The 27,554-nt window shown below is 41.9% G+C and overlaps 3 protein-coding genes across 3 annotated transcripts in view; 2 read left to right on the top strand and 1 right to left on the bottom strand.

Annotated features, from left to right (window-relative positions):
* Positions 1-1,316, top strand: part of adam15 (ADAM metallopeptidase domain 15) — a 34,215-nt gene extending 32,899 nt beyond the window's left edge. The window contains exon 25 of the mRNA XM_056233046.1: positions 95-1,316. Coding sequence (XP_056089021.1) covers positions 95-164 — 70 coding nt within the window. The 3' untranslated portion in view covers positions 165-1,316. The remainder of the gene's footprint in view (positions 1-94) is intronic.
* The window catches only part of nmt2 (N-myristoyltransferase 2), a 134,265-nt gene that overhangs the window by 78,894 nt on the left and 27,817 nt on the right, over positions 1-27,554 (bottom strand). The gene's annotated exons all lie outside the window — the stretch shown is intronic.
* abcb4 (ATP-binding cassette, sub-family B (MDR/TAP), member 4) lies at positions 3,646-27,387 on the top strand. Its single transcript, XM_056233033.1, has 27 exons — positions 3,646-3,783; positions 4,096-4,159; positions 4,446-4,614; positions 4,727-4,778; positions 4,895-5,086; positions 5,173-5,344; positions 5,764-5,888; positions 6,185-6,356; positions 6,607-6,720; positions 14,520-14,630; positions 14,728-14,853; positions 14,948-15,151; positions 15,258-15,428; positions 15,535-15,696; positions 16,910-17,071; positions 17,392-17,535; positions 17,653-17,757; positions 18,946-19,023; positions 19,132-19,215; positions 19,593-19,796; positions 19,889-19,989; positions 20,094-20,234; positions 23,964-24,120; positions 24,432-24,629; positions 25,291-25,497; positions 26,407-26,553; positions 26,777-27,387. The coding sequence occupies exons 1-27, from the start codon at positions 3,722-3,724 to the stop codon at positions 26,972-26,974; spliced, it is 3,822 nt and encodes a 1,273-aa protein (XP_056089008.1). The 5' UTR covers positions 3,646-3,721; the 3' UTR covers positions 26,975-27,387.

Below are 27,554 nucleotides of genomic sequence, written 5' to 3'. Positions count from 1 at the left end.
ATTTTCATGCAAACGAATAATATTCAACAGGCAATGGCAAATATTGTCTTTGGGAAAAAGTGTAATCTGATAAAAGTCTTATTTATATATACAGACCTGCTCCTCATCCACCTTTACGGAGACAGCAGTACCGTGGGAAACCCCATGCTCCTCACCCAGTATAGTCAGGAAGGAAACACTGGCCTGGCTGCAAATTTCTGGACTGCAGTTCTGGACTTTTTCTCTCAGTATTTTGTCTTGTTTTCCAAAAACAATATCTGAGTTTCTATAAAACGAGATATATTTGAGAATAAAAATGGTATAAGAAATTAAGATAATATATACATTTAAATATAAATAATTTTGTTAGATTTAATTAATAGGGTAATAAAAACGCCAATAGGGTTAAGAAAATACCATTTATTCTCTTAATATCTCATACAATTTAAGTACATTTATTTTAAGGACTTTTACTGGGAAACAAGACAAATACACTGATTAAGAAAAAGTTTTGGGACACTAAGTGATGTAGATTTGCACAATTCTATTTGCACTGACCATGAGTGAGGAGTTGCTTCTGCAGGGTGAACAATAACATCTGTACAGACCTCCGTTGCTCTGCATCTGGATCAGAACTTCATCTTCGAACTCATTACGACTACGGGGCTCATTGGGCCATCGGAGGAATTACAGACTCCAATGAAGGTGGAAGGATATTATAACTCTGAAGACAAAAAAAACAACAAAGTGGATATACAGTACATTCCTTTTGTGATTCAGATGCTCAGTTCAATGCATGGAAATAGGATATGTCGAGATGATGCCTTGAGGAAGGAATCCTGATTTCTTTCTCTGAGATGCTGTATGCATGCTCGATTTGCCTGCCTAGAAGATCTGATCTTTTCCTACAGAATCTCTTCGGTGCCTAATTAATTTGCCACACATTTCATCAAGGATGGTTCTAATACACTCACACCAAAACTGAAATTCAGAACTCTTCATTTTTATTTAGAGCTGAAAACTCTGGTGTATTACATTCCGTTTAACATCAGCTGGTCTCAGTCCAGACATCAGCATTGGACACAAACACACATATGGTCTCTGTAAAGTCTTTATATATATATATAAATATAATGTCTTATATATCGATATCAAGACAACTTAGATTGCAAATTTTGACCGTAAATGCTGCTGCAGGGACAAAGCTGGCTGATTGGAAGATGAAGATCGCCTTTTCGATCAAAGCACTGAAGAAGGTATATGAAGATATTTAAGTGTATTTTGAAATATGCAGTATTTTTAATGCAATAAACATGGGATCTATTTTTACAGTTGAATGCAGATTTGATTGTCTTAATTCCCGTGTTTATCCAGAACTGTTATCCTTTATTTATCCAGCTTTATCACAGAGGTTATGACCGTATGAATGAACTACCAACATTAAGATGTAAAATAACATCTCAGAGGGATGTGACGGCACATCCTTTTATGGTGTTTCTTTTATGGTGTTGCTTTTATGGTGGTGAGTGTGGGCCATATAAAGTTAATTATTGTGATGATAATGTATTGATGCTCCTCAGTGTGTTTAGGGTCATTGTGAATTTAATTTTGAGAAAAAAAAAACATTTTTAAGAAAGAATTAAGTTTTGTAAAAAACAACAACAAAACTTTGAAACAATATGTAGTGTGGGGTTAAAAATATGATTACATCAGGTATAGGCAGAAAAACAGACATTAAATAAGTGTAAAATGTTTAAATTAATATATGCTACAAATTGTACATCAATATGCCATTTGGTATAACACAACTTTTGTGTTGTGACGACAACCTGATATGGTAAAAAAGCATCAAACCCGGACAATAATCATGATATGCTTAGTAATGTCACCTTTGCCACTATTGAGTTTTATTGCATGTTATGTAACCGGAACAAGTGGCACTATATTCTCACCTACAACTCGCATAAACTATAATTGGTCAGATGCTAGTAGAATCTTTTTGTCTCACTGACAGAAAAAAAACCCCTCTCATTTACAGCCTATAATCCAGTACAGCTTGTTACATTGTGAACTAACCCAGTTCCTTGTATCTGACCAAGAGAGGGATATGAAATTACCACTCAGACGGTTTCAGTCCGGTTTCTAACCACGCAAAATGGGGTTTAGTTTGTATTTTTCCTTTTTTTTTTTTTTTTTTACTTTAAGTGAGTGACCAAAGTGAACCCATGACCCATCTCAGCAATAACCTTTAGAAAACCATCCTCATATCATTTATTTCAAAAACAGCGCAAACAATGGCTTGAAAATGTAAATAATAAAATAAATAAACAGAAAATGTTCTTCTTTTTCAATAAATGGACAGGGAAGGGTGGTGAAATTGTTTTATTACTAAATTTTTAGATCAAATTTATAAAATTAAATGAATTTTGTGTAATGAGGAAAACCATTTGGTAACAAGATTTTGGGACACATGTTTTTTTTCATTCAAATAAGTTAATAATAACATTATTTTTTTCTAAATTATATATGTATTATTCATTATATATCAATTAGGCTATATCACGACATGACACGTCAAAATAATGACGACTTTAATTGTTGGATAAAATTTAAGAAGGTTAGACCTCTGAAGTGGGACAGGCCAAAATCCCCATACGGGGAGGGGGTTATACAGACATGAAATGTGTTTAAAACTAGCTACTGTAGATGCTAGGGTAATTTTATATTATATTTTAGGTTATAAAACAAATATATCTCACAACAACATCAAAAATGTGCTTGTAATACTAAAAACGTAATTGGAGACCATAGCGTGTTCGTAGCGTGCCCAAATTCTGAAGATAATCTCAGATATCCATCTTAATGGCCTTTCAATCATTAAAGGATCTTAGGGAGGACATCCATGAGACATGGAGGTTGTAAATGATGTAATACGCAGTAACATCATAAACTCAAGGCTGTATAAACGCGCGCGCGACTGCGCTCTGGCAGAAGGTCCTCTCTGCGCTCTCGCGCCTCATCAGCAGAGCACCAGTGTGGTGGTGGGACAACAGCGTCTGAGCGGTATGTATCTTTCATTATGCTCATCATTTCCTCGAATTTATCATAGTAACTGTCGTTTTCGGACAAAATAGTAGTCACGACTATCGTTATTTTAAACTACCTGTGGTGACTCGGTATTAGCCACCACCACTGTCATAAAAAGGATTCAACAAAAATGACAAACAGTTTGAAAGCTTCCAATATGGATAACGTATAGGCCTACTATCGCAATAAGATTACAAATCAATTTTATGATTTTACCTATGGTATTTGAGACATTCTGATAACCACGTTTTTTAGGGTCGTAAACGTTTAAAGCGACAGTAAGCAACATGATTAATTTCTAGGCTCGTCAATGCTCCCCAACTTTGAATGTTTAAAAGCGCAAGATATTTCAATGTGGGACCGACGAAATTTAGAATTTCAGTTCTCTGACCCCTTAGGCAATTATAACGCCTTGAAGTTATGATGTAAGCTAAATGTTTGTGTAATGCTGTTGATGGGGTAGGACGGAATCATCTGTGTATGCTTAGGTTTGTTATTCAATCTGTCAACTCAAAATGCTACAGAGTTTTTATTGTCTCTAATTGCGCAGTGTGTTATAGAGTGTTTTTATATGACACAGCACAAAACCACCTGCCCCATCCAGACCATTCACTTAAGATTAACACTTACCCGGACTATCAGCATCGGAGATAAAATGGGCAAGAAATCCAAACTGAAACTGTCAAATGGCAAGAAGGAGGAAAATGGAGATGTAAGGTAAATGTTTTTTTTTTTTTTTTTTTTTGTGATAATAAATGTTACGTTGATGTTCTGTTGATGTTTCAACGGCCATTTGTTCTTACAAATACATTTGTTTGAGCTGTAATCATGGTTTATGGTTCATGTCCTGGCATAGTATATCTTCTCACGAAAGAGGTAGGTTAGATCATTTATGTAGTCAAAAAAGTTAAATAGGGCCTATGTAACTGCAATTTTTTTTAAAAATAATTTTAAATTTAATTTAATTCATTTTTTATTTTATTGTTTACTTTTTTAATTCTTGAAACTTAATTGTGTTTTTTCTTCCAGCAGTGAGAAAAATGGAAAGGAAGAGGAGAAAGAAAAGATGGAGATGGTGGGACCATTAAAGATAGTGAGTGGAATATATTATTATTATTGTTATTATTATTAATTATTATTATTATTTGTGAAATCAATAATAATGTAACTATCATATACACTAAAACATTTGAAGTACATTTGAAATACTCAAGACTGAGTCTGTAACCACAACCAAACAATATTGAACTGTATAAGCCTTAAAAATGCATGGTGGATAATTAATTTAGTTTGATTATGTAGTTGTTTAATTTTTGTTATTTAATTTAATTTTCACTCAAAGAATAACTTGTTCTCAAAGAAGTGTGTCCTTTTGTCAGTTTCGTTATGCAGATGGTGTCGATATTTTTCTGATGCTGCTTGGCACAGTCATGTCCATGGCCAATGGGGCAGTACTTCCTCTCATGGTTATTGTATTTGGAGACATGACAAACAGCTTTGTGGACGATACAATATTAGAGAATTTAAAGAACACCACCCTTCCACCTGGTAAGTGTATAATTTGTATGCCTCATCACTGTACTGTTGTTGTTACACAGGGAATCTGTGACTTTAAAAAAAAAAAACTAACAATAACATGCAGTCATGTTTTAATCTCTAGACTTCACCCTCCCACAGACCAGTAATGAGACTTTGGGGGAGCAGATGACAAGGTAAGACCCATGTGCTTTGTATTGGAACACTGCCATTTTCCTTCATATTTCATGTTTTAATTGAATTAATTTAAAAGTCTTTCTAAGTGTCTGATAGTCGTGTTTTCCCTTCTCAGGCATGCTATATACTACAGCATCATGGGATTTGTAGTCTTGGTGGCGGCATATATGCAGGTGGCCTTTTGGACTCTTGCAGCAGGACGTCAGGTGAAGAGACTTAGAAAGAAGTTCTTCCACTCTATCATGAAACAAGAGATTGGCTGGTTTGATGTCAATGAGACAGGACAGCTCAACACACGCCTCACAGAGTATGACATGCAATAAGAGTCATTTACCTAGATATTACACACACAATGGCATATATATACACCACTCTTCTTTTTTTCCTCTCCAGTGATGTTTACAAAATAAATGAAGGCATTGGAGATAAGCTTGGCATGCTGCTTCAGAATCTCACCACCTTTTTCGTTGGCATCATCATTGGCTTTGTCAAAGGCTGGAAATTGACCCTAGTCATCCTCGCTGTTAGCCCTTTACTCGGGATTTCAGCCGCTATCATCGCGAAGGTGGGATGATAAGGAATATAGAGACCCACATGGTGCCCTTCAACACAATCACAATGACTCATGTTGAAGTACATTTATTATAGTCCTTTTCTAACTATCTAGAAAAGAAAATACAATTAATTTAGTTCAATCAAGGATATATATATATATATATATATATATATAGAGAGAGAGAGAGAGAGAGAGAGAGAGGAATTATAAACAGCATTTATTTGATTTCTATTTAAAAAAATTCAAATTCCTGCCATCACAGTATATATATATACACAAAACAAAATTTATGGCTTACAAATTACCGGTGTGTCATGGAAGTATGTGATTGTCACAAAGAGAGATAAAGTTGATGGGCTAAAAATAAAATGGTTAATAATATTATTTTAAATCAATGAAAAAACAACAATTTATCCCTGTCTCATTAGGTGATGACATCATTCACGTCGAAGGAGCAGACGGCCTATGCCAAGGCTGGAGCAGTGGCTGAGGAAGTGCTGTCGGCCATCAGAACTGTCTTTGCCTTTGGTGGACAGAAGAAAGAGATACTGAGGTGTTTTTGAAAATCATCCTGTTTAGAATGTCAGAATGTCAATTTGTCTCAGTGATAATAAAACATGAACTCTCATGTATCCTAAAACAATTTAAATTTAACCTAAACCAGCTCACCTGCCAAACCGGTTTGAGCACTTTATGGGTTTGTCCTAAAAGTTTCAGTCTATTGTTGTCCCAAAACGTGAATAGGAAAAATTATGGGGAAGATGGTGGGGAATTTTCTACTCAGTGTGATCATCATACGTTTTTTGCATCCGTATAATAAATATGTGCCTTTTTATTTGTTTTTCAAAGGTATCACAAAAACTTAGAGGATGCCAAGAACGTTGGCATAAGGAAGGCCATCACTGTGAACATTGCTATGGGCTTCACATTCTTCATGATCTATATGTCCTATGCATTGGCCTTTTGGTATGGCAGCACTCTTATCCTGGCTAGAGAGTATGATGTCGGTATACTTTTAACGGTGAGTCACAGCAGGGTTATGTCAAACACATTACTTCAGAAACTCTTTGGTCTTCTACAGTATTTAAAGCCCACAGTCACATTGGTCCAGAATTCGGTCATATGTCAAATATTGTAGGATAAAAAAAAAAAAAAAAAACGATTACATCATAAATAGCAAGTGGTTATGTTTTCTTCATGGGAACTTAAAGCAGATTGTTAAATATGCATGAGGCTGTTTCACGAGTGCATTTTCTGTTCCTCTATTTCAGGTTTTCTTCTCCGTCCTAATTGGAGCTTTCGGCATCGGTCAAACGTCTCCTAACATCCAGTCCTTCTCTAGTGCAAGAGGGGCCGCCCACAAAGTTTTCCAGATTATTGATCATGTGAGTGAACTCATTGTTAGCTAATCATAAATTCGTTCAGGATATTATAATTCATAATGTTGGGAAAAAAACAATTGTCCTCAATGCAGTTCCATAATATAATTGCTACCTGAGGTGTTAGACAGGATATTAATATTTTATTCTCTGCATTAAGGAGTAAAAAAAAAAAATTTAAACCTGAACTCTGACCGTTCCTCCCATCTAAAACTAACACTTCCCCTTTTAAAAAGAAATAGCACTGCATTTTTATAGCTTCTAAACTCTTATTGACATTTCATGTCTTGTTCAGATTGAATTCTCCTACAGTAATTGTCATAACACAATATATCCATCCATGTCTTTTAAAAGGCTTGAGGCCAAGAATTTAACTAATTAATAAGATGGTATAAGTATAAATAGCTCCCATGTTCATGAGCCACATTCATATCTGAGGCCATTTTGTACAGAAATGTTACTGTTAAAAAGTTTGTGGTCGGTAAGATTTTCTAATGTTTTTGAAAGAAGTCTCTCCTAAAAATACAGTGAAAACAGTAATACTGTAAAATGTTATTACAAGTTAAAACAACTATTTTCTATTTTTCTATTTTAAAATGTAATGTATTCCTTTGATGACAAAGCTGAATGTTCAATGGCCAGTACTGTCGTATGATCCTTATGAAATCATTCTAATATGTTGATTTGGTGCTCAAGAAACATTCTGGGTTCTTTGATGAATGGAACGTTTAACCAGCATTTATTTGAAATAGAAATATTTTGTAACATTAAAAATGTCTTTACTTTCACTTCTACAGAAAAAAAAAAAATCTTATTGATATACTGAAGGGTAGTGTAAATAAGTACAAATGTTTACATTTATTTATTTGCAGCCATTTCTTTTCAGCCAATTAATTTAAAGATACTTTATGCAATCATGAATCCCTGGAAAAGTTGGTGGAAAATCCATTTGTCGAAATATTAGGTAAACCTGGCTTATTGTATTGTTTCCTGACTTTGTTGTGCTATAGTTCCAGATGTATTCTGGCCATTGTTATATCCCTTCAGCTGTCCTGTCGTGTCCTGTCTTGTACAGTACAGATCATTTAGCCAATCCCACCCATGTGAAAGTACAGTAAATCTACATCTCCTTTCTCCTTCAGAAAGTGCAGCTCATTTAGCTCACTTCAGTGTTTTAAATATTTGAACATGACAGAACGTCAGAACTGTTTTATATTTAACTTCTGTCCATTTTTCCAAGAAGGAAAAGCCTGGACAATCAAAACACATACACACAGCACTAAACTTGTCTTTTATTTAGACTAAGATGGTCAAGTTTAAACAAACACCACACACACGGTAAGCAGACAACCGCTTTGAGATAAAATCAGAGACAAAAATGTGCGCACAAATAATCCAGAGCCAAGTTGCATAACTTCCCCTCATTGTTTTAGCAGCATGATATATGGCCAGGTCTCAGGATCAGAGGTGGTTCCCTGCTGAGATGCAATGAATAGAAGACCACGGGGAATCATTTTTCTCTTGTGTAGAGCAATTAGTGTGTTCCCTTTCGTTGTCACTCCGAGTTCCGTCGGATGACGACGAATGGGGGTTTCGCTTAGAAGCCAATCAACTTCAAATACTTCAAAACGAGCCAATGGCAAAGAAATGCCATGGGTCTGCGGAATTTGCATAGCGTAACTCCGCCTCACCTCGTGAGTATATAAGGAGAACGCTGGCAGCAAATAGCATGTTTTCGCTTTGGAGCCAAGTTAATCCTTCGTTCCACAAGCTATTCCTGAAATTGTCAGTTCTTCAAACGAGCAAGATTCTCTGGTGTTGGTGTGACGGCGATCTTCGGCGAGCGCGCACTTCCTGCTTATCTGTCTGTGGTTCGACAGCGAGTGTGTTTCTCCCCGAGCGCTTCAACACAATCAGGTTTCTATTCTCACAAAAGAGCTTGCACGTGGCACGTCTTTTTAAAGATGCCTCGCCCGTGCACTTCTGGTTGCGGTAGGCTGGTTGACGACTCTGATGGGCACGGGTGCTGCATAGTGTGTTTGGGCATTGATCACGCTAGAGCAGCACTCGTGGATGACTCATGTTCTCTCTGTGGGAACATGACCATCGCAGCATTACGGTCAAGACTCGGTGATCTCGCAAGAGTGAGGGTCCCCTCATCCACACCCCGATCTACTGACTCTAGAAATAGAGCTAGTACTTCGGCTGGTGGCCAGGGTGATCTGAGGGTGACGGTTTGGAACCAAGCGCCGACTATCAGTCCGTGCCCAGCCGCACCCTCTCCAATGCTGCAACCCGTGAGTGTTCAGGGGATTCCGGCGAGATCATCTTCGGGTGTCCCGCGGGTTTCCTTTGGCGCTCCAGAGGAAGATGCCATGTCTATTGCAGCATCACAAGGTGGGTCGGAGTCTGCTGGAAGTGAAGACTCATCACAGCTGCCGCCTTCGGGTGTGACTACAGTTGTGCCAGAGTCAGATCCAGAGATGACGGCCATGCTGTCTCGAGCCGCCGCGAGCATCGGGCTAGAGTGGAACCCTCCGCCCTGTCCCGAGCGCTCGCGGCTGGATGACTGGTATTTGGGTCAGGCTGCGGACCCCCGTCCGCGTCAGGCCCCGATACCTTTCTTCCCGGACGTGCATGATGAGATCTCGAAGTCCTGGAAGACTCCCATGTCTTCCCGTGACCGCTCGATGATCTCATCCGCCTTTCCTCCCCTCGATGAGGCCGCTGCCCGTGGGTACACTGGGCTTCCCCCGGTCGAACGCTCTGTTGCGATGCAACTGTGTCCTCAGAGCGCTTCGTCTCGTGGTGAGCCAAAGCACCCATCCAAAGCCTGTAGGTATTCGTCTACGTTAGTGGCGAAGTCCTACAGAGCTGCGGGACAGGCAGCCACCTCTTTGCATGCCATGGCCATTCTGCAGGTCTACCAGGCCCAGATGCTCAGGGACATGCACGAGGGTAGGACGGACCCAGGGCTCTTCAATGAGCTGCGTGCCGCCACCGACCTTGCTCTCCGAGCGACGAAGGTGACCGCACGCTCCCTGGGTTTGGTGATGTCCACAGCCGTGGTCCAGGAGAGACATCTTTGGCTTAATCTTGCCGATATGAAGGATGCCGAGCGGTCCCGGCTGCTCGACACCCCCATATCGCAAGATGGCCTTTTCGGCGGTGCAGTCGAGGACTTTGCCCAACAGTTCTCGACTGCGCAGAAACAGACTGAGGCTATCAAGCATATTCTGCCCCGACGGCCCGCTGCTGCCTCCACCCAGCCGACCGGGCAGAGTACTCAGTCTGTTCGCCGCCGAGGGCGCCCTCCTGCGACTCCCGCCCCTCCCGCCCGGCCCAAGCAGCAGCCTCCACCCGGGCCCGGTCGCGGAGGAAGTCGCAAGAAGGCGCCCCAGCCCTCTCCAGCCCCGCCCCCCGCTAAACGCCGGGCCAAGCGGCGCTCCTGAGACGGGCTGCTCAGGGATGACGTGTTTTTCTCAGGAGGTGGTTGCAGGACCACTCCTTCCCCCGGTGGAGGGCCGGGGGAGAATCTTTTGTTCTCCACTCTCCGCTGCTCACCCACGGGTGGGCAGTACCCTAATGTGGTTAAAGAAAGAAATAACACGTTCATCCCTGAGCACACAGAGTTCTTGGACGACACGGTGCGCCGCCCCCGGGCCGTGCACCCCTCGTCCTCCTCTGTCCCAGAGCCGGATGACAGTGCGTGCCGTCCCCGGACCGCACCACTCTCATCCCCCTCTGTCGCCAGACCCCTGGCAGAGCAGACCCCCGTGGAACGTTCGTCCTTCCCTGGTCTCCTCTGTCAGGGCGCGGTTCATGACTGCACCCCCACATCGGGCCGCTATGCCGTCCACGTCTGGGTCAGTCATACCGCCTCGCTGCCCCACCGACGGGAAGTCTGTGGTTCGCATGACTCCGCTGGTGCAGTCCTTGGGAGCTTGGTTAGAGCTTCCCAACCTGTCCCGCTGGGTCGCACGAACGATCAGGCTCGGCTACGCGATTCAGTTCGCGCGGTCTCCTCCCCGCTTCAGGGGAGTCCGCTCCACTTTGGTCGGTGGCAATGCCCCTATCATGAGAGCGGAGGTTGCTACCCTGCTGGCGAAGGGTGCGATCGAGACTGTCCCTCCAGCCGAAATGAGGTCCGGGTTTTACAGCCCCTACTTCATTGTCCCGAAGAAAACCGGTGGGTTACGGCCAATCCTGGACCTGCGCGTATTGAACCGCTCCCTTCACAGGCTGCCGTTCAAGATGCTCACCGCCAAACGCGTTTTCGAATGTGTGCGGCACCAGGTTTGCAGCGATCGACCTGAAGGACGCCTACTTTCATGTCTCCATTCTCCCTCGACACAGACCGTTCTTACGGTTTGCTTTCGAGGGACAGGCATATCAGTACGCAGTTCTCCCATTCGGGCTAGCCCTGTCCCCTCGCGTCTTCACGAAGGTCGTCGAGGCAGCCCTTGTTCCCCTCCGGGAACACGGGGTTCGCATTCTGAACTATCTCGACGACTGGCTGATTCTAGCTCACTCTCGAGATCAGCTTTGCGAACACAGGGATTTGGTACTCCGCCATGTAGCCCGTTTGGGCCTTCGGGTCAACTGGGAGAAGAGCAAACTTTGCCCCGTGCAGAGGATCTCTTTTCTCGGTATGGAGATCGACTCGGTCGCCATGTCCGCGCAGCTTACGAGCGAGCGCGCGCAGTCACTGCTGACTTGCCTGAGACAGTTCGAGGGCAAGAGTGCGGTTCCACTGAAACTCTTTCAGAGGCTCCTGGGGCATATGGCATCTGCAGCCGCGGCAACGCCGCTCGGATTGCTTCATATGAGACCGCTTCAGCTTTGGCTTCGCGACCGAGTCCCGAGGTGGGCATGGCAACACGGCACGCTCCGAGTACCAGTTACTCCGACCTGCCGTCAGACCTTCACCCCGTGGGGGAACCTCAGCTTTCTACGGGCAGGAGTGCCTCTGGAACGAGCTTCCCGGCATGTTGTTGAAACGACAGATGCCTCCACCACGGGCTGGGGTGCCATGTGCAATGGACGTGCTGCCGCGGGCTCCTGGACAGGACCCCACCGCTTATGGCACATCAATTGCCTCGAGTTGCAGGCTGTACGTCTTGCTCTGCGCCGCTTCCGGGCCGTGCTCAAGAATCAACACGTACTAGTCCGAACAGACAATACCGCCACTGTAGCGTACATCAACCGTCAAGGTGGTCTGCGCTCCCGCCGTATGTCGCAACTCGCCCGCCACCTCCTCTTATGGAGTCAGAAGCATCTGAGGTCGCTTCGAGCCATTTACATCCCTGGAGCCCTGAACTGTGCAGCCGACGAGCTGTCACGGCTTCAGCCCCTCCCCGGAGATTGGCGACTCCATCCCCAGACGGTTCAGCTGATTTGGGACCAGTTCGGGGACGCACAGATAGATCTGTTTGCCTCTCACGACTCGACCCATTGCGCCCAGTATTATTCCCTGACCGAGGGCACGCTCGGCACGGATGCTCTGGCGCACAGCTGGCCGCGGGGCCGCAAATATGCGTTTCCCCCAGTGAGCCTTCTTGCACAACTCCTGCGCAAGGTCAGGGAGGACGAGGAGCAGGTCACTCTGGTCGCGCCGTACTGGCCCACCCGGACCTGGTTCTCCGAACTTGTACTCCTCGCGACAGCACCTCCTTGGCCGATTCCTCTGAGGAAGGACCTCCTTTCTCAGGGACGGGGCACCCTATGGCACCCTCGTCCCGATCTGTGGAACCTCCACGTGTGGCTCCTGGACGGGACGAGGCAGGTTTGAGTACCCTGCCACCAGCGGTGGCGGCTACCATCACTTCCGCTAGAGCGTCGTCCACGAGACACCTCTATGCGTTGAAGTGGAACCTCTTCGTCAGCTGGTGCTCTTCTCGCCGAGAAGAGCCCCGGAGTTGTTCGATCAGTGTTGTGCTTTCCTTTCTTCAAGAAGGGTTGGAGCGAAGGCTGTCTCCCTCCACCCTTAAGGTCTATGTAGCCGCTATTGCCGCACAGCATGACCTTATAGAAGGTAAGTCTTTGGGGAAGCATGACCTGATCGTCAGGTTCCTGAGAGGAGCGAGGAGACTGAATCCTCCTCGCCCTCCTCTCGTACCCTCTTGGGACCTCGCAGTGGTCCTAACTGCCCTGCGTAGTGCTCCCTTTGAGCCTTTGCAGTCAGTCGAGCTAAACTTCCTATCTATGAAGACAGCGCTTCTGACTGCATTGGCCTCCGTTAAGAGGGTGGGGGACCTGCACGCATTCTCCGTTGACGAAGCGTGCCTAGAATTCGGGCCGGGCTATTCTCACGTGATCCTGAGACCCCGGCTTGGATATGTGCCCAAGGTTCCTACCACTCCCTTCCGGGACCAGGTGGTGAACCTGCAAGCGCTGCCCCCGGAGGAGGCAGACCCAGCCTTGGCACTGCTCTGTCCAGTACGTGCTCTTCGCATCTATGTAGACAGAACGCAGTGTTTCAGGACCTCAGACCAGCTCTTTGTCTGTTATGGTGGGAAGCTGAAGGGAAAGGCTCTCTCCAAGCAAAGGTTGTCTCACTGGATAGTGGACGCCATTGCTTTGGTACCAGCAGCAAGGTCGACCGTGCCCCCTTGGTGTGACTGCCCACTCCACCCGGAGTGTGGCATCCTCTTGGGCTCTAGCGCATGGCGCCTCGCTAACAGACATCTGCAGAGCTGCAGGCTGGGCAACACCTAACACTTTCGCCAGATTCTACAATCTCCGAGTGGAGCCTGTGTCCTCTCATGTACTCGCTTCAACCAGCTAGTACCGGACCCGCTCAGGTGTCTTCGCTTGCTCGCCATTCCACTCTACGGACTGGATACGTGCGATATTCTCCTCAGGTGAGCTTCTCCGAAAGCCCTGAGCTCCTCCAGCACTCCTGACGTCGGCGCCAGTGTCTCTTGCCTGTGCGTCGGCTAGGTGCCTCCCGTGTGCATGGTACCTCCCGGAGCTACCCCCACATGTGTATTCCCACTGTAAGCCTCTCTGAGCATGTGTCTTTCCCTTGGCAAGCCACCTTGCCACCCCTGGGGTTGAAATATTCCACCTGCGGCTGGATACCCCAGTGATTCCCCATATGCATCCCTCGGGGTCATATGTGTATTTCTAAGTCCCCCCCTCTGGGTTGGCAGTAATTGCATACTTCCCTAAGACCTGGGATATGCTCCCCAGTGTACCTTGGTTTTCCTGTGTTAAATAGGAGTCCTTCGTCCGTGCTAGTCTCACGACAGGGATCTCAGATTTACGCAGGGCACTGGAAGACAGCTGAGAAGTGGCGTGATTAGACTGGTATCCCCATTCGTCGTCATCCGACGGAACTCGGAGTGACAACGAAAGGGAACGTCTCGGTTACGGATGTAACCCTCGTTCCCTGAGTAGGGAACGGAGACGTTCCGTCTTCCTGCCACTTCCGCTGTACCGCGGGGATCGCCTGAACTCAGGTTGGCTCCTCAGCGAAGAAACATGCTATTTGCTGCCAGCGTTCTCCTTATATACTCACGAGGTGAGGCGGAGTTACGCTATGCAAATTCCGCAGACCCATGGCATTTCTTTGCCATTGGCTCGTTTTGAAGTATTTGAAGTTGATTGGCTTCTAAGCGAAACCCCCATTCGTCGTCATCCGACGGAACGTCTCCGTTCCCTACTCAGGGAACGAGGGTTACATCCGTAACCGAGACGTTATTGACGTCTATTAGTCTGAATGAGGTTTGATTGTGAATTTACCTCTATCCCTTACTGGAATTTGTATTTTAAATCTCACAATTCTTTTTTTTCACCAACAGGAACCCAACATTAACAGTTTCTCGGAGGAAGGTTACAAACTTGATGTTGTAAAAGGAAACATAGAGTTCAAAAACGTTCACTTCAAATATCCGTCACGACAGGATGTTAAAGTAGGAACATCAAATGATTTAAAAAAATAATAATAACTTGAACAAAATAACTTGACAGAATTAAATGACTAGCTATGGATCTCTTTTGGCTGTGTAGGTCCTGAATGGAATGAATCTTAAAGTCATGAGTGGACAGACCATTGCTTTGGTGGGCAGCAGTGGGTGTGGGAAAAGCACAACAGTCCAGCTGCTACAACGCTTCTATGACCCACAAGAAGGAACGGTAAGTAGAAAGAGAGCCAGAGAGGTATGAACTATTTGAACTTTCTGTCCTTCATCCAAACTTTTTTCTTTTTTCTTTTCCTCTAACTCATCAGGTGACTATTGACGGTCATGATATTCGCTCTCTGAATGTTCGAAGTCTGAGAGAACTGATTGGGGTAGTCAGTCAGGAGCCAGTGCTGTTTGCCACCACCATCTCAGAAAACATCCGCTATGGTCGCCAAGATGTCACCCAAGAGGAGATTGAGCAGGCTGCACGCGAAGCCAATGCCTACGACTTCATCATGAAGCTCCCTGATGTAGGATAAGACCTTGCAAAATAATTATTATGTATAAGGTGATGATTTGATCTGATAACAAAGATTGATCAGGTATGCTCTGACCAATATCTCTGGTCATTTTCAGAAATTTGAGACGCTGGTTGGAGACAGGGGCACCCAGATGAGTGGTGGACAAAAGCAGCGTATTGCTATTGCAAGAGCACTTGTGCGCAATCCAAAAATCCTCCTTCTTGATGAGGCTACGTCTGCTCTGGATGCCGAGAGTGAGACCATCGTGCAAGCAGCGTTAGATAAGGTAATAAAAAAATATAGCAGTCCAGAAAAGTCTGGAAATACACAGAACATTTTGTGTATATATATATATATATATATATATAAAAAAAAAATTTACATCTGAAAAGGTGAGGCTGGGCAGAACCACCATTATAGTGGCTCACCGGCTGTCCACTATTCGGAACGCTGATGTCATCGCTGGATTCCAGAATGGTGAAATAGCAGAACTGGGCACACATGAGGAACTGATGGAGAGAAAGGGAATCTACCATACTCTTGTTACTATGCAGGTTAGAAACCCATAGTACAACACTTGTACACACTTGAGCTCCATTTGCAACTGAAGCCCGTTGCCATTGAAAAGCTGGAGCTTTGTGGCAACACTCTTATATCTGGTGGAGCTGCACCCCGAGTTCAAGTCCTGGCTTGAGGGCCTTTCCGGGTCCTGTTCTAGGGTGGCCATACGTCCGGATTCTGGCCGGACAGTCCGGATTTTAAGCCCCCTGTCCGGCGCAGCCTCAAGCCGGACACTCATTTGTCCTCCTTTTTGGAGTTGCGCTAAATCGGCCTAAAAAAACCCCGCTCTTGAATCTTTATTGGGACGCAGCAGCATAGCGTCTAATGCCGTAAGATCTCTGGTCAAACAAATGATTGGCTGAAAGCGGTGTCAAATAAATATCTGATATATCATTGGTTAAAAACGTAAACAAGCCTCCACGTGCTGGCTACGTCATATCATAACGTTAACATGCCGAAACGTCAGACCTCATTTAATCCGGAATGGACAAAAGAGCACGAATTTATATCAAGTGCTGTTGTCGCCTGAGCTGCTGCGGAGGGTGAACCTCTTTGTTAAGAACTGAAATGTGTATTTATTTATTTTTCGCATTCATTATTTGTTTATGTATTTCTTTTATTCCCAGAAGTCCAGAAATGTTATGTTTTCAGGCTCTGTGCACTTTGCAAGACAGGTTCATCTCAGTGGTCAGTTTTTGAAACAGACATCACAATGTCTTGAATAAATACAAATACACTTTTTTGCCTCTTCTGTTACACATAGGTCTACATCAAGATATATCGTAGATCAAATGGTCTGTCAATGAATAGAGTAGGCTATTTCAGAATCACTGTATCATGATACCATCGATATGATGGACAAAACTGCATTGCTTTTGCGAGTACACCAGAGTCCTATGCAATTATTCTTGCCTCACTAAATGCCGCAAAGTGTCCTCCTTTTTGGTGTTATGGAAATGGCCACCCTATCCTGTTCCCCCTCTCTTCTCCCAATGTTTCCTGTCTCTCCTCCTACTGTTCTTTCATTAAAGGTTAAAAAAAGCCTATTTAAAACATGAAACGGCATTAACATCACATTGAGTCTGTAATTTTTAATCAAAATGTCATAACTTGATCTTCTGTTTAGCAGGGAAACAGTGTTATACAGGGAAAATGTGTTCAGAATGTAAATGGGGTCCAATTTGAGTTCCTGTTTTTACATCACAGATGTTTAAGAGCACAGAGGACACAGAGGAGGACAAAGAAGAGATGACTATGGATGAGAAGAGTCCTTCAGTCACCTCTCTAAATGATCACACACTCTTCAGACAGAAATCCAGAAGTGGCTCAGAAAAAGATCAGCAGGATGAAGAGAAACAGATAGAGGAAGTAAGAAACTGAGGCTATAATTGCCTATATTTATCAATTAATTCATCAATTTAATTCCTTTTAATAGCTTTATTTTTATACATCCAATTCAAATCAAACCAAAATGGGATAGTTTAAAAAAAGTTGCATAAATCCATCTGTCTGGTGACATTATTTCGCTGTGAGTGTCATCTTCATAAATTAAATCATTTTTTCTTTCCTTTTTTAAGGAACTTCATATTACGATCAAGATTCAATTAAAATTATTCATTTTATTTGATTGTAATTATTTTACATACTTCTTTTCGTTTTAAGTTTTTTTGTATTTTACTTCTCTGTAGGAAAAGGTTCCAAACATCTCCTTCCTGACGGTCCTGAAACTGAATAAACCGGAATGGCCGTACATGGTGGTTGGAGTTTTATGTGCCACCATCAACGGAGGCATGCAGCCCGCATTTGCTGTTATTTTCTCTAAAATCATTGCTGTATGTTGTACAAGAAAATGATATCTTAATAATTACCATTATTGACAGTCAACAATATTGAGACATTACTCATACATTTATGGCCCACCTCTTCTTTCTTTCCTCTTTCCTCTGTAGGTGTTTGCTGAGATAGATCAGAATGTTGTAAGGCAGAGGTCTGAACTCTACTCTCTGCTGTTTGCTGCCATTGGGGTTGTGTCCTTTTTCACTCTGTTCTTACAGGTTTGTTTTGTGTTATCATTTACATTTGAATACACACAATGAACTTTAACCAACTTTCACACTAAATGAAAATTGTAGAACTAGCCTAAGACACCCTATATAATACAGTTCTTGGGTGCCATCTTAATACATATTCAATTCAAAAGTCAGAGATGAAGAAGGTAAAAAGTTATTGTGATCTTTCTTATCTAAAATCTTATGACTGTTGTGAAATACCACTTTGTCTACGCCAATGAATAGCAGACATAGCTGTCAATTATTTGCTTCTTCAAACTACCAATGCTAAAGATTTGAAATGCTGAATGATTACATTTAACTTTTGTAGAAATAAAAAAAGTAAAAAGAACAGAAATGATTAGAAAAGGTCAATTTAAATGTACTAAAAATAAGTTTTTCATTTTAAGTGTATTATAATATATATATTATTAATATATGTTGCAAAAGCTTTATATTAAAATATTTACTGTTCTTTATTTCCTCAACAATACAGAGTCCTGAAAAAAAGGATCAGTTTCAACAAAAATATTAAGCAGCACAACTGATGTGATTACAGAATATATTTAAATTATCCATCAAATTGTCATTTTCTCCTTACAGTCTTGCGAGTTAACAATAATGCCTGACCAGTAAATTACTTGGTGAGCAAAGAAAACATTTTGGCATTAGGCATTGGCATTAGTAAATGCCCAAAAATTTAAAGGTTTTACCTTATAAATAGAATTTAGTTTAATTAATTTTAAAATTCGTCGCCGTAGTGAATGGGAACATGATTTATTGAAAATATATAAGTGGTTCTTAAGTCAACAGGCCTACTTTTTTTTTAATGGCTTGTCAACTTTCCATTCCTCCGCTGCGTGATTCTAGTCAGCGCTGGATTGTTGTCAGCGCGAAACACATTTTTGAGCACGTGAATTCTGGATTCTAGTCAGTGCTTGAGCGCTGGTCTATGACTGGAAAAATAATCGAGTCGTTGCAAAAGAAACGATACATAGCTTACATGTCTACATTAAACTGGCATATTTCAATGTTGTAGGCAATTATGTTTAATCTTGTCTTGCCTGGATCTTTGGTGTAAACTCGTGAACGTCCCCCTTTCAAAAATCTTGCTTCCAACAGTCTAAATGGTCTTATTCTGGTGTCATTTTCACTCTTTTTTTTTTCCTTTTTTAATATTTTAATTTCTTTTAGGGTTACACTTTTGGGAAAGCTGGTGAGATTCTGACCATGCGACTAAGGTTTAAAGCTTTCAATGCCATGATGAGACAGGTGAGATGATAATTGACATAGACCAGTCATAAGAAGGTCAACCCCAAAGAACCTATTCATGAATGTCAGTTGATGGAGGGTAGGACAACACCTGTCTGTGTATTTTAGGACCTGAGCTGGTATGATGACACTAAGAACAGTGTGGGTGCGCTGACCACCAGGCTGGCTGCAGATACAGCTCAAGTGCAGGGCGTAAGTCTCACTCTATCAACAAAGAGTAACACATAGTCCTACATAGAACTTTGTGCCAATCTCCTAAATTGATACCCATGTTCAGTAACAAAGAAGTTCATAACTATTGATGATATTCTCTGTTTACTTACTCTTTTACTGTATTTTTGTGAAAATAAGCTCAAATCAATTTCTGTTTGGTGTGCTTTAGCAACATGACAACAATTGTACATTTTGATGGTGTACAAATGAAGTAAAATATTGGTCATTAAATAAAAAAATGTAATTGTATAATTGTTGAAATGTAAATTAAATGTTTTGTTTACTATAAATTCACATTGGTACCCATTTAACACAGTAGCTCATCTCAAACGGCACCATGACTTTATTTCCCACAGGCAACTGGAGTGAGAATGGCAACACTGGCACAGAATGTGGCCAACCTGGGCACCGCCATTATCATCTCATTTGTGTACGGCTGGCAGTTGACCCTCCTCATTCTCTCCATTGTGCCAATCATGGCTGTGGCTGGAGCCATCCAGATGAAGTTACTGGCAGGACATGCTCTAAAAGACAAGAAAGAGCTTGAGCATGCTGGGAAGGTGAACATTTAATGCATAAACTTGAATGTGGCTAAACTTAAATCAACTGTTTTATTTCACTATGTTGTCCACAATGTATTTTTCCCATTTAGATTGCAACAGAAGCCATTGAAAATATCCGCACTGTGGTTTCGTTGACCAGGGAAAGCAAGTTTGAGAGTCTGTATGAGGAGAACTTAGTTGTGCCCTACAAGTATGTTTAAATTGACTAATAATAATTCTGTAAATGTCTGTTATATATCTGTTAGGATTCAAAATGAGCTTGTGAGATAATTGATGTTTGTCTGATTTCCCTAGAAACGCTAAGAAAAAAGCACATGTTTTCGGCCTGACGTTCTCTTTCTCTCAAGCGATGATCTATTTTGCCTATGCTGGCTGTTTCAAGTTCGGCTCTTGGCTCATTGAACAGAAGCTGATGACCTTCGAGGGCGTCTTCCTGTAAGTGACTCGATACATGACTGTTATTAGACCCACTCACAGCAGACGGAGGAATATGTGGAGAAAAGACTCCACAGTAGTATTAACATGATCCAGAGTAGTTTTGTGTGTCTGTCACAGGTAGTTCAAATGTGAGTGAGATCAGGTAGTAGAGACACATGCGCAATATTTCCACACTCAAGATAAAACACACTGAAGTACAGGTGTCTGGTGGGAGTGGACTGGAAGGTCCAAAGTCTGCTGGTTTCTACAGTGTCAGTTAATGATTATAGAAAGAAAAGTACAAAAAAACTAACCAGATGTGCCATGAATGTAGATGGTCTCTAAGACAACATACAGATGAGGCTGGTGATCCATTACATTTGCAGATAGAAGATTCAAGAAGATTCATGTTATCTAAAAAGAGGGCTTTCAAACAGAGATAATTAAAACTTAGAATTGGAGGCTATGGCTAAACACTGCTATTTAATCAATCAGTTATTAAAGGGATAGTTCACTCCAAAATGAAAATTCTGTCAGTAATTACTCACCCTCATGTTGTTCCAACTCTATAAGACTTTCGTTCATCTTCGGAACACAAATTAAGATATTTTTGATTAAATCTGAGATCTGGATCACTCCTCCATAGGCTTCTGTGGGCCTCGAGTTAGTTTACGTAGTGAAACTGCGCAGCGCTTCTGTTGTACGTCACACGTAGGCTCACTATTGGCCAACGCTGGTCATGTGTGTGATATATGTGACGTACAACCAGAAGCGCTGTGCAGTTACACTACATGAACTAACTCGAGGCCCACAGAGAAGGAAATGAATAGTTGAATAAAGTCGTTATTTTTGTTTGTTTTTTTGCACACAAAAAGTATTCTCGTCGCTTGATAAACTTAAGATTGAGCCACTGTAGTCACTTGGACTATTTTAACAATGTCTTTAATAACTTTTCTGGGCCGGCAAGCAGAGCCGGCCCTAGACCTTTGGGGGCCCTAAGCAAAATTTGGTTGGAGGCCCCTTTGACCGTTTTAAGGCCTAAAGAAAAGCAATGACTACCTTATAACTATACCATACTATATAACTATATTATACTGTATATACTATGTTTGATGTCTAACAGGAAAATTATGATACCACTGAGCTGAATGGCAGTGCAAGACACACACACACACAAACTTGCTGAATAAAAAGACAGATAAAGTGATTATCACTGAACAAAGATACATTTTTATTGACACCAGAGTTTAAGAGTCACAAACTACAGCACACATATATATATATATATATATATATACAATTTAAATTAAATAGAGCAAATAGAATAACATTTAAATATAATATTATATAAAATAATAAATAGATTTTTCAAATAAACAAAATTAACAATAACATCTAAAACACCACAAAGAAGATCAATAGTAACAATATTAAGAATAAGGTAACATTTCAATATAACTATTAAAATCCAATCCAAATAAAGAAAATAATTATACATAAAGTTAGACTTAATTTTTTAAAATGCAGAAGGTTATCATTTTACAGCCCCTTTATACTCACCAACAGCTGGAGCTTTGCTTACTGGCAGCATAACGTTACTTTAATAGTACTCCTAAGGGGACATAAGGAGTAAACTAATGTTAGCCCTTAAGTGTAGAATCCAAACTGGGTTTATATTGTTCTGTTAAATGCTTTAACAGTAACACCACAGCAAATGGTATAGGCCTAATACTAAACCAATTTTATGCAGCATGTTATTAGCATGTAAATTAAACAACTGTAGAAAATTAATACAAGCACGATTTAGGCTAATGTTAAGACTTTTAGTGCAGATTATCCATATTACAGAAATCGGAAAATTAAGCCTACAGGCTTACGTACCTTTATCTTCTCGCTTCTTCTCTTCTTCCAGGCTCTTTTTTGTCGTTTTTCTTGGCCAGAAAGATATTTTCGTTTCTTGTCAGACATCGTCGATTCGTCGGAGTCGCTAACTGACTGACCAAGTGACAACGAGTGACATCATAGGGGCAGTCGGGATCAAGACGCGCGCGCGCCTTCGCGGGGAGCTCCCGGTTGATTTGCCATAATACAGAACTAAATAAATAACAACTCTGTGCTTATCATGATGCCTGATAAAGAGCGCTGTAGGTCCATTTCTTTTTATTTATTTATTGTATGTTACCCCCCCCCCCCAGCTAGCAGTGACTCTAGGGGGCCCTCTGCTGGCCACGGGGCCCTTTGCAATTGCAACGGTCGCTTAGTGGCTCGGCCGGCTCTGCCGGCAAGTTTCAATCCCTTAGAAACCTATGGAGGAGTGATCCAGCTCTCAGATTTAATAAAAAATATCTTAATTTGTGTTCTGAAGATGAACGAAAGTCTTACGGGGTTAGAACAACATGAGGGTGGGTAATTACTGACAGAATTTTCATTTTGGGGTGAACTAACCCTTTAAGAGAACTAATAAACATGATGAAATGGGCAACACATATACCGGTACATCATATATGCAATGTAATCTGACTGATAATAACTGGAATAATGAGTTGGGAAAACATCAGTATTTTCATTAACTCAATACTGTAATTTGTATTTTTCTTTATTTTAGTAAGCTTTATTGCTGTCACAAGTCTTGCTGTGTGTATTGGTGCCTTATCGTGCTGATACATGTCACCCCCTTTAAGGTACAATGTCTGAACCATTAGGTGCACATGGTCCTCCAGAATGGTTCGGTAGTCCTTGGCAGTGATGTGTGCATTAAGCACAGTATAGGGAATGCCATAATATTGCAGCCCAAACCATCACTAATCCACTGAACCACCCCCGTGCTTCACTCTGGGCTGCAACCGCTTTGGGGCTTCTCCACACTGTAAATTCTACGTAAATTCTACAGATAATGTGGAAAAGACAGTGAAGGTGGAGTCATCAGAGACCATGTCTCACATTGTCCACAGCCCAAGATTTGCACTGTTGGCACTAATGAAACTGACATTTCACATTGGCACGAGTGACCAAAGGTTTGGCTATAGCAGCCCGACCATGAATATTGACTCTGTTGAGCTCCCGACGAACAGTTTTGGTGGAAACAGGAAAGCCAAGGTGCAAATTTAATCCTTCAGTGAGTTGGGCAGCAGTGGTTTTATGTTTTTTTTGGATACAATCCTGGTTAGTACCTGGACATCCTTTTCAGACATTTTCCTCTTAAGTCGACAGTTACTACCTTGGATACCGTAGCTCTCGATACACCACAAAGACTTGCTGTCCAGGTCACAGATGAGCCAGCGAGACGCACACAAACAATTTGTCCTCTTTTGAACTCTGATATGTCTCCCATTATGTTTTGTGGATTTCAGTATTTCTGTACAGGCTCTGTACATATTTTATGTACAGACACACTCTGCTTATTCAACTTTCACTCTCTGCTCTGAGTACATTACTGATGCGTGAAACCTCCAACAACATTGGCCAGTGTTTCAGTTTCATTTTCCAAATCCTGGATGTTTTAGTCGTTTTGTTGTTGTTTTAAATACGTCTATATGGTTTTTATTTATTAGTTTTAGTTATTTAGTACTTCAAGTTAAAACTAAAAGAAAATGTTGTCTTGGCAAATAGCTGAAATAAAATATTTTTTAAATATAAATTTTATTTTATTTCAGCTAACGTTTATTTTGTTTCGAAAAATGTTTTTTTTTTAAATTGTTTTAGTTAACGATAATAACCATGGGTAATATATCTGTTTCTGTCTCTCAGTGTGATCTCAGCTGTTGTGTATGGAGCAATGGCTGTTGGAGAGGCAAACTCCTTCACTCCAAACTACGCCAAGGCCAAGATGTCTGCTTCTCATGTACTGATGCTCATCAACAGAGTCCCAGCCATTGACAACGCCTCAGAGAATGGAGACAAGCCGGTATTCCTTTCGTACACTACATACATATGAACACCAGGATATACAGTATTCCCAACAAGAGATAAAAAATGTTTTAAACTATAGTGAGTGTTACCTCTAGGCAAGATCTCAGAGTTCCTAGAAGCCTGTCATGATTAACTGTCCCAGGCATCAGTCCCGAAAATTAATCATTTATCGGTTCTGCAGCTCCATCCTAATCTGATAAGCACTCAGACAGAGCTGGACTCTGCCCACCGTAAATACCCTGTGTCATGTCAAGACTAGTATATACACGTGTGCACTAATGTGGCTGTTTCCTGTGATTTCTGCAGGATAAATTTGAAGGGAATGTGGGTTTTGAAGATGTGCGTTTTAACTACCCGGCCCGGCCGGATGTACCAGTGCTACAGGGGCTCAGGCTCCGGGTGAAGAAGGGGCAAACTCTCGCCCTGGTGGGCAGCAGTGGCTGTGGCAAGAGCACCACCATCCAGCTACTGGAGAGATTTTATGACCCTCAGCAAGGCAAAGTGGTAGGTGAAAACACAGACGGACAAGTAGCCCAAAGGCCACTCTTTTCCCAGGTACCTCAATTGACATGTAGCTTTAACGGTCTCTAATCACTGATCCAGCTCAGCGAAATGTCACTCATGCACATACACTGTTATACAGTACACTCACACTAAATTCACAAAAGTCAAAATCGTATTACCTCTCTCAAGGTCAATGATAAGGTAACTTATTACCAATACGGGAGGCCAGAAAAAGGAAACCCAGACATGCGCATCAAAGGATGGTTCTCTTTCACCTGCATACTTCAGGTCCTTATGACTGTCATATAACACAGACCTGTTTACATGCCATTAACAATGTTTCAGGTGATTCAATCACAAGTGGACAGCACTTAAAAGTGTAAACGGTTCCTAATTTTTTGTGATCCAATCGATCAAACCACATTCCAAGGTAGTCAAAAAGAAATGTGACCACACTGCATTTTTATAATAAATGTGAACATAACTACATTTAAAAAAAAAGATAAAATAAATATTATAGCAAAATAAATAGACCGTTAAGTCAAAAAGCATGATAGATTGTAACAAATCCAATGATATAATCAAGTCTAAAAAATCTATTATACCAGTAATAAATCATATTTATTTGCCCAAACTAATTACAGTTACCCTTTGTTAACAGATGCTGGATGAAAATGACACCAAGAAGCTGAACATCCACTGGCTGCGCTCTCAAATTGGCATTGTTTCCCAGGAGCCTGTGCTGTTTGACTGCAGCCTGGCAGAGAACATCGCATACGGAGACAACAACAGAAAAGTCAGCCACGAGGAGATTGAACAAGCCGCTAAGGCTGCTAACATACACTCCTTCATAGAGGGGCTACCACAGGTACAAAAAACACACAGAATATATATATATATAAATGCTTTTCTTTTTAACTTTCTAATAATCAAAGAATCCTGTGAAAAAAATGTATCATGGATTCCACAAAATTATTAAGCAGAACAACCATTTCAACATTGCTCCAGATAGAAAATGACATCTGGCCCAGTTGAGGCCCACATCTCCCACGATACCACATGGAATGACAGCGATGATTCAACCTGAGTGTGTGTGGCAATAGCATACATATCCGGGCCTCATCTGGGCCAAGTATGGCACATATGGGTCAGTTCTGGCAGCAGCAAAGGTCATATGGGCCATATTTGGCCCACACACATCAAGCCGGTTTTAGGGTGAGTTGTGGCTTGCTGTTTGTGGGCCAGATACGGCCCATATGCCGCTGCCAGAACTGAGCCATATTGAGCCCCGGATATGTATGCTATCTGATAATACTGAAAATTCAGCTTTGCCATCACAGGAATTAGGTTTTAAAATATATTAAAATAGAAAGAATTTGTTTTAAATTGTAATAATATTTCACAATATCATTTTTTTCTGTATTTTTGATCAAGTAAATGAATAAAATATTTAAAAATGATGCAGATCCCAAACTTTTAAACAATGAGCTGTTTCCATCCACCTATTTTTATGCAAATTTTGGGATATAAAAACCGCTGGATGAAAACAGCAAGATGTGCATTCTAAAAAAATGTTTATCCTATAAGAAGACATACACGTAAACTACAATGGAAACGCATTTACCGAATAAATCCCTCAATGCAGATATCAGATATTGGAAATGCAATAAACTCTCTAAATGTTCTAATCTTATAACCAACTATACGTCTTTTAAGTCTACAGTCATAAACTAGATCTTATTGTGTGAATTTTTTATTTATTTGTTTTTGGTTGCAGAAATACCAAACGCAGGCAGGTGACAAGGGTACACAGCTGTCAGGAGGGCAGAAGCAGCGTATTGCTATAGCGAGGGCCATCCTCCGCAACCCCAAAGTCTTGCTGTTGGACGAAGCCACATCTGCTCTGGACACTGAGAGTGAGAAGGTACGATCACAGTTCATTCTTTAGAGTGTTATATATCGCTATGGTTATAAACCATAAATAACTATCATGAGTTTGAGAATTGAATGGACTTTGCTCACCTGTTCATACAGACAGTATTCAATCTGTTCCTGTATTTACAGGAAAATTGAGATTCACACCTGCTTGAAAATAGTGAAGATAATGTTCTTGCTTCCCTTTGTGTCCCTCTCTGTCCTGTGAGTAGATAGTGCAGGATGCTCTGGATAAGGCGCGTGAGGGTCGCACATGCATCATTGTAGCCCACCGGCTGTCCACCATCCAGAACGCAGACCGTATAGCTGTGATTCAAAATGGGGTTGTGGTGGAGCAGGGGACACATCATCAGCTCCTCCACCAGAAGGGGGCGTACTACACCCTCGTCACCTCTCAGATGGGTCACTGATGGGCAAGAGCAGAGCAGCAGTGTACATGCAGCTGGAGCCGAAAAGGCAGATTCTAGAAAACATTCCTTATAACCGCTCTCCTGTGGTTGCAGGCCTGTATTTGATTTGTTAGGTTCATCTAAGTGGCATTTCAATCTACCGTACTACAGGAAGCCAGGAAAATAATAAGGATGTGGTTTTGTGTAACTGTCAGTGCCTTGTCATGTTGTACTTTTCGGGTTTTAGGCCATAACATTTATCCAACTCAGCACTTTCTTGTTGCTGATTTAATTGTATTAAACAAAAAAAAAATTTGTATTAACCCTACCAAGCACTACCATCCTCTCATTTACTGGTCACACACTGTACGCACAGTTTATGCAACAAAAACTGTTGAGGGCAGAACATTAAAAACTTGATTGTTTTTACAAAATGATGTACAGTAACTTACGGTATATATACAGTACATAACATAAATCATATGTATTTTCAAAAACAATGCGTTGATTTCTCATTAGTGAAGACAGCTGTTGTTCTTCATGTGACAAGATGACCAAAGAGTTTCTATTATGAAGATTGACTGCCTTATAGATTTATGTG

The sequence above is a fragment of the Rhinichthys klamathensis genome, unplaced genomic scaffold (assembly GCF_029890125.1).
Source record: "Rhinichthys klamathensis goyatoka isolate OS25496 unplaced genomic scaffold, OSU_Roscu_1.1 h1tg000359l_1, whole genome shotgun sequence".
NCBI lineage: Eukaryota > Metazoa > Chordata > Actinopteri > Cypriniformes > Leuciscidae > Rhinichthys > Rhinichthys klamathensis.
This window is presented reverse-complemented; position numbering and strand designations above follow the sequence as displayed.

What these genes read in the sequence shown, in the direction of transcription:
- abcb4 (XM_056233033.1), top strand. Translation starts at nt 3,722, where the DNA reads ATGGGCAAGAAATCCAAACTGAAACTGTCAAATGGCAAGAAGGAGGAA. An exon ending in ATGTCGGTATACTTTTAACG is followed by an intron (nt 6,357 to 6,606) that starts GTGAGTCACAGC and finishes CCTCTATTTCAG; the next exon opens with GTTTTCTTCTCCGTCCTAAT. An exon ending in ATACTCTTGTTACTATGCAG is followed by an intron (nt 15,697 to 16,909) that starts GTTAGAAACCCA and finishes TTTACATCACAG; the next exon opens with ATGTTTAAGAGCACAGAGGA.